The sequence below is a fragment of the Nicotiana tabacum genome, chromosome 8 (genome assembly GCF_000715075.1).
Source record: "Nicotiana tabacum cultivar K326 chromosome 8, ASM71507v2, whole genome shotgun sequence".
Taxonomy (NCBI): Eukaryota; Viridiplantae; Streptophyta; class Magnoliopsida; order Solanales; family Solanaceae; genus Nicotiana; species Nicotiana tabacum.
The window spans coordinates 99445124-99452805 of record NC_134087.1 but is presented as its reverse complement, the minus strand read 5'-3'; the positions used below and the strand labels follow the sequence as shown (position 1 = coordinate 99452805).

General features: G+C 37.0%; 1 protein-coding gene across 1 annotated transcript; it reads right to left on the bottom strand.

Moving 5' to 3' along the window:
• Positions 1-817: 817 nt before the first annotated feature.
• Positions 818-5539, bottom strand: LOC107773255 (protein disulfide isomerase-like 1-4). The gene is made up of 12 exons (XM_016592703.2): positions 4990-5539; positions 3914-4043; positions 3096-3261; positions 2751-2869; positions 2561-2641; positions 2056-2139; positions 1880-1954; positions 1725-1793; positions 1559-1639; positions 1334-1468; positions 1102-1158; positions 818-1016 (listed from the first exon to the last, which is right to left on the bottom strand). The coding sequence occupies exons 1-12, from the start codon at positions 5499-5501 to the stop codon at positions 876-878; spliced, it is 1650 nt and encodes a 549-aa protein (XP_016448189.1). The 5' UTR covers positions 5502-5539; the 3' UTR covers positions 818-875.
• Between the last annotated feature and the right edge of the window lie 2143 nt (positions 5540-7682).

Sequence of the window (7682 nt, the reverse complement as noted above, 5' to 3'; positions counted from 1 at the left end):
CAGCCTTTAAATGTGTGTAATGTCTGGGATGAGCCAGTTATAACTTAAAACAAGAGGTTTTTCTTTGCATAGGGACAGGTATGACTAGTCCACATGGCATTCCAGTTGACTTATTAGATCGGTTGGTGATTATAAGAAATGAAACTTATGGTCCAGCTGAAATGATACAGGTTTTGCTATTATGATGAATTTTTATTAAGTCTTGGCAGTTTCTTGATGGAAGTTTCTGTCGATACTTGGCCAGATCTTAGCTATCAAGTCTTGATCAATCAACTTCGTTTTGGGTGTATGAATATGAAGTTGGGGGAATTGTTACTTACTACACCTATTCACTTTTACAGGCGGATCTGGAAGAAATAATTCCCTTTACATGGATGCAAAGTCATCTTCAGGAGCAACATGATAGATACATATTGCGTAGCTCTCTGCCTTGAGGTGATCGTATACAAGTTGCTATTGGCAAATCGTTTTTTTTTATATTGATCGTTGCTTCTTTCTGTAAATGGTGCATTTAGTCTTCATAGGAGATCGCAAGATATATATCAAAGTATCAGTGAAAATGTGGGATGCTTCAAGGTGCTATCTATATTATAACTTGGAAGTAGAGTATCTTTTCACCTTGGTCTCAAGTCTTTGTGAAGTCACTGTGGCCATTGAACATTTGTAAGTAGGTGAACTGGTGAAGTACACTTTTGGGCGACAAAGTGTAGTTATATTATTTTATTACCTGTATGTTTGAATCTATTAAACTATAAGCGATACTACAGTAGTTTTTAGTTCTATCCTAAACATAGTTACTACATAAATAGTCCCAGGGAAAAAGCAATCCAACTATAGATAGAAAAACTATTGTCAGTGTGTACAAGTTAAACTCCTCATAATTCATCTTTGACGTTGCTAGGCTCCCTCTCGGATTTGGTAGAAGAAGCTGGTCTCTGAAGCTTGAAAGGGATAGCCGCATGTTTCTTGGTAAACTTGTACAATGCCACTAGAGTGAGTTCAGTATCAACTGGTATCTGTATGATCACAACACAAAAAATAAAACATTTGGCATCTTGCTTAGTTTATAGCGAACCAACACATAAAATAAACATCACTTACTGGATCAATGCTCTTATTCCCTGCTGGGAAGAAGAGGAGTGTTGGAAATCCTTTAACCTGCAAAGTAACAGAAATGACCGCAATTCTCTCTTTTCATCTAAATCTAGAAAATGTCAGTTGAACTTAAATTAAATAATGCAAATTTGAACTATTGCAAACAAATGAATGCTGAAAAACACCAGATGATAATCAAGCTACTTCAATTCCAAACCGCATATTAACTATAAATTACCTTAGCCCGAGGGTGCTCGTTTCTTGTTCCATCCATTTTGGCTATAACAAGAAACTCAATGCTATGGAACTGGTGTGCAAGTTTATTGAAAGTTGGTTCTAGAGCTTGGCACGGCCTACACCATGGTGCATAGATCTGACAAAAAGATGTTTAAAGGCATTCTAAAACTTCGATGCCTGAGTTGATTACAAAACTAACCAAAGAAAATTCATTTCTTGAGCATACCTCAAGAAGCACGTCCTTTGACTCATTTAGAACGATTTCATCAAAATTGTTCCCGACTACAACTTTCACATCCGCATCATTCTGTGATAATTACAATGAAACAGACTTGAATTAGAACTATATATATGATGAGTTGAAGGCCTGCAGGAACGAAATCGCAGCTTACAGTCTCAGGAATTGGATCTGATTTATAGAAAGGTTTAAGCTTGTCTTCTAGAAAATCATCTCCAAATGCCTGAGGAATAAAAGACAATAAACAAGTTAGTCCACAACTTCTCAACCAAAATTATATGCACCGAACAACCATTCATGGCCATCTACCTTAATCTTCTCGAGTGTTATCTCCCCAACAAATATAAATTTCTTGTGATTATCATCTTCTATGTATCCAATAACCTACAGGAATTAAATCAACAATCAAGATAGAATTGCACATTCAGTAACAAAGGTTCCTAAAAATCTTATAGTGCCCAATTATAATGTGGAATAAGTGTTACCTGTGGAGCATCTCCAGTAGCCCCAAAATAATCTGATACTGGTCTTCCAACTTCATCGTCCATTTTGACAAAAACAAAGTTTAGCTTCATTTGTCCATGGCAAAAAGTACACACTGTTAGTTAATTGATAGTGCCAAATAGTAAAGGAATCAAAGATTTGGGTGTTTTGGTGTAAAATGTATGATAGATAGGTAGTTATCTATCTATCACTCTAACTTTAAACCGAAGACTTAGAAATCATGATCTTAAGCATTCATCAACCTTCTTAAACCGAAGGCTTTAAACACCATACTCCAAGTCATGATCTCAAGCATTGATCAGCCTACTCCAATATCAATTGTTATAAACTAAATAGAAGGGTCCAACCTAACGGCATTACACATTAGATGATAGTGTCCATTCAGTCTATAAATCCTTTTTTGGAACCCATTCTAACAGCATTTCCACTCTATGTATAGAAGCAATATATGACAATGCTGTTTGAGACAGAATAAAGCTTCATTACCTTTCCCTTGAAAAGTTTTGCAGCATCTTGAAATGTTGGGAACAACTTATCCGTATCATTTACTGTCGCAAAAAGCAAAACCTACATAGAACATAGCGGACAATCAATACATTAACCATATTCCTAGCTGAGGAAGATACACTTCAAAACAAAAGTCATAATAGTTGTTAAATAAATGATCTAATCTTACCTGCTTCTTAATTGGACTAGCAAAAATTGAAGGGGCGCTTTCCTTAGTAAAAGTTGTCACTAAAGGGAGCTTGTTGGCAGAAACAAACTTAGCTATTGCAGATTTTCTGAATTGACCATCTGAAGGGCAAAATGAAAAGATAAAAATAAAATAAGGATATCTCCTTGCTTCCTTCTTTTTTCACTTCTTCATAGAAAGAAAGCAGCTATGAAAGGAACCATAAATTAGTCCCAATTAAAATAATACAGCATGGTTGTCAAATTCCTAAAGGCTCTCTTATTACCATCCCCCAGAGACAAGATTCACTTCCAGTATTTATAAACAGAGATGAGAGGAGTAGCTAACCATAATGCGCAACATTCTCTGGTTCCTTTTTAAGCATGACTATAGCAGGGCGTTTATCATTGGATTCTATGTTGAATAGCTTAGCCACGTTAGGATTTGTCGTCTGGTAAAAGTTAACATCATATTCAAGTTTTGAAACAGCTGCTAGTTGATCAGTCTCTGGACCCTGTAAAATGTTTAGACAATGAACTTATGACCGATCATGTTATAAGAGGGCTAATGACAAAACTGTAAGTTGCAGACTGACCATTGGCGGCAATACACAATAAAAGAGGTATACTAGGATGTAATACTAAGAGAAATAAAATAACATCTCTACTCCCTCGGGTAGGAGTAAGGTCTGCGTACACACTACCCTCCCCAGACCCCCTAGTGGAATTTTACTGGGTCATTGTTGTTGTTGTACTTTCACTAGAAGGGAAGAATAATGAGCATTATATTGTAGCAGTATACAACTAGTACAACAAGAAAAAGAGAAGAATCAACTTTCAAGGTTTTAAGTTAGAATCTGCAACTGGTTAAAATAGCAAATACCAGCAAAAAAAGGAAAAAAGAGCAAAACATCCCATTTGAACTGAAGCTCATTGTATACTACAATATGGTAAAGTTATTTCGTCAAGTGCCATCTAACTATCAAAAATCAAATGTCATGAATCCGACATAAAAATATGAGCATTAAAATTCAAGTTTTCTTTAGCGATAGAAAAATATCAAAACTGCAATGCATGCTTATCACCAGGAGAAAGTTTGCAAGGCTCCGTAAAACTATACAATAAGAACAGCAAATTAATAATCAAGATAGAGTAAGCAAAATATACCACCAAGGCGTCGAGGTATGCTAGAACAACTTTGTCCTCATAGGTTAATACACGCTCTGCGTCCTCTGTTGTTGTTATATTGTAAATGTGAGGTCCTATTTTCTTCTTTATCCAAGTCACAATTGCATTTCTACAGGTAAAATTCCTCATCAGCTTCACTTCAGCACACAAGACTGATTGATAAGCCAGAAGCCGCAAAGAAAGAAAGGAGGAGAATTTATCTGCTTCAGACACTACAAATTACAATGATTATGAACCAATTAAAAGAGTGTGACAGAGTCTATTGAATTATGGTCATCTCTAACTTTTCGCTTGAAGTACGATAAGTTATGAGAAGTTGCAAGAATGAAGAAAAATTCCCACCTTTCCCGTTTATATCTCCACTTTGAGATGATCATTTGATCAGCTAAGCCTGATCCTTAATCAGTTACCCAAATCATCTATATCCATTCTGTTCAATATCAACCCATTTCCACACGCCGTGATGATAACTGTAAGTCTCACAATTGATTGCCCAAGCCAGAAATACACTAATGATGCCAATTATATAATCAGCTAAACATACATTACTTTTAATTGTCTTCTCTCTTCCATTTATGCAAAAACCGAAATTGCCAGAATAAAGTCTTGAAGTCCAATTTTGAGTTTTCTTACCTAATTAACAGTTGTATGTATAGAACAGAATTGCCTAACCCGTTTTCATGGATTGTCACATGTTGTCCGACCAAGAGGTTGTGAGTTCGAGTCTCCCCAAGAGCAAGGTGGGAAGTTCTTGGAGGGAAGGATGTCGGGGGTCTATTTGGAAACAGCCTCTCTACCCTAGGGTAGGGGTAAGGTCTGCGTACACACTACCCTCCCCAGACCCCACTAAGTGAGATTATACTGGGTTGTTGTTGTTGTTGTTGTTGTTGTTGTTGTAATAAGACAAATATAAAAAGAAGAAAAGAAAAAAAGGAAAAATAAGAATATATGAATATGTATGTACGTTCCTATTATGTAGGTATATGTTGAATATATATAGAGAAGTACATACATAATTCTCTCAGAGTAAAGAGACAGTGATGAATAAGACATACTTGGTTTTTCGGCCATTATAAGGTTCAGGATCACCGTCAACGAAGAAATAAATGGTAGGAAAACCTCGGACATCGTAGTTATCAGCCACCTCATATTCCTTAATGGCATTAACCTTTGCCAACGCCACATTCTCCGTTTTCAGCTCTGTTGCGGCATCCGCATACTCTGGAGCCAGGGCCTTGCAGTGGCCATTCCAGGGAGCGTAAAACTCCACCATCACATACTTATTATCATCCACGAATTCACTGAAATTTCTGTCAGTCAATACTACAACATTCTTGTCATCAATCTTAAGATCCTCGTCTTCCTCCGCATGATCGAATGGCGCCGAAGGGAACTCAATTTGGTCATGATTCTCCAAGTCTGGCTCGGTTGATTCCTCGTAGTCTTCGAGGAAGCTGAGGAATTCGTCATCGGAGGATGTTGGAGTTTTGGCTAGTGATGGGGTGATGAAGAGAGGAAAGAGGAGAAGGGATGAGATAGAGAGGAAGATGATCAGTCGACTCGCCATTCTTTTTTGTTACACCTTTTAGCAAGCTTGCGACTGAGTTTCGTAACTATGATCCTATGAAAAAGACTTAAGATTACACGTGTTTAAACTATACGTATTTATAAACGCACCAATTAGGCAATTACATGGAGAATAATAATTGAAGTATTTATTTATATATGATGAAAAATATTTATTTTAATAATATATTATGTATGCGTCTAATTTTTATACATTGTCTATATAGTCACTTCATTTAAAAAAATATGGTAAGTGACCAACTTCTAAACTTTTATTTACACTATCGGTAAGTATAAGGTATTCATAATATATTTATGAATTGATGCAAATATCAAGTTTAAGTAGAGTTATTTTTAGTTCGGTCTAGGTTCAAATAAGTGTTGTGGGCTAATATAACTGAGTTATATAAGTCCAATAATTATGGCTAAAATAAATAAATCTGAATCTATGGACTAGCCCATTTAATTGGGCTAACAAATAATGAGCTCACTTTATTAGGCCTCAGATATCATCTTCCTAGAGGCCCACCTTGTGCCACGTGTGAAATGATGTGGCACGCCAAGTCAAATAGAAGAGCCAATAGAATCATGCCACGTGTCAAGGGATAAAATAAGTAAGTCCGAATCTATTGGGCTAGCACTATTAGAAATTCGGGAAAAACCGACCAAAGCTGGTCAATAATGGCTAATAACCGTCCAAAACACAATCATTTACGTGTGGACGGTATTTTGAAGGTCAAAAGGGCATACCGACCAAAGTTGGTCGGAAATTATCGACCAACATTGGTCGGTATGCTCTACACGACCATCTAACAATGTAATTGGCTTACCGACCAAAATTGGTCGGAGTATTATTTTATTAATTTAATTTTACCGACCAAGCTTGGTCAGTGTATTAAATTTATTAATTTTTCCTACCGACAACTTTGGTCGATATTGGAAAATATATTTTTTTTATAAATTATTAAAATTTTAAAAAACCGACCAACTTCTTGTCACGCCCCAAACCTAGGGAGGCGTGGCTGGCACCCGGTGCCATAATGGCCCGAGCGAACCACTCTGTAACTCATTCAATCCTTTTGTAACTATCATGGGCCAACATGGCCACAACTCGTAATGTACAATTGTAAGTGGAAAATACTATGTCACTGAACCATTTTTCTTAAAACATGAATACATATGGGCCGTCAAGGCCTCTAACATACTGTACAATCTGAATCTCTGTCTAGAAAGCCTCTAAGATTAATTGACATCAAATGGGACAGGGTACCGGCCTACCCGTAAGTCTGTAGCAAAACTCTGATACGCTAACTCATAGACTCGACTGCACTCTGAATGAGGTGGAGTCTTACCGATTCTTCGTTGAATGGCAATATCGCCTACTATTAGGGCTCGTCCAACTAATTATTTATACCTGCAGGCATGAATGCAACGTCCCCAACAAAAGGACGCCAGTATGAATAATGTACTGCGTATGTAAGGCAGAATTGCCAGATAAATAAGTACATAACAGAAATGGATGAAATATAGAGTAAATGACTCAACCTGTAAGTCTAGATGACTCTGTAAATCATGAAATATTTATAGTATCATGCATATGCGTATAAATGTCATGTAATGCATAGGTCTGTACGTATATAACATCATAAAGCCTCTGAGGGCATCCTATCATATCATCTCAGCCACTGTGGGCAATATCATCATCGTATACCAGCTGATCAGGTGGTGATACGTATATAACGCCGTAACCTTTTCCCATATACCATATACATATATATGCATATATAACGACGTCTGAGTCATGGGTAAATGCACATGTATAAATTAATGCAATGCATAATGAAGTAAGACAATATGATCTTGGAATGTTACGAGGCCCATGATTAGACAATATGGTAGTAGGACATACGGGGAATCAGGAACAGTGTAACGACCCAACCGGTCATTTTATGAGTAACCGCTCCGTTTCTCCCCCCATTTCTGCTTATTATTGCTTTGTTTAGTTTTATTTTGTGTTACCGGGTTAGTTGGCTCGGGTTCGAAGAGGTTTTGGTAAGGTTTGAGACACTTAGTTTCTTTTGAGGAAGCTTAAGTTGGAAAAATTAACCGGATATTGACTTATGTGTTAAAGGGCTCGGATGTGAGTTCTGATGGTTCGGATAGCTTTGGGAGGTGATTTGGG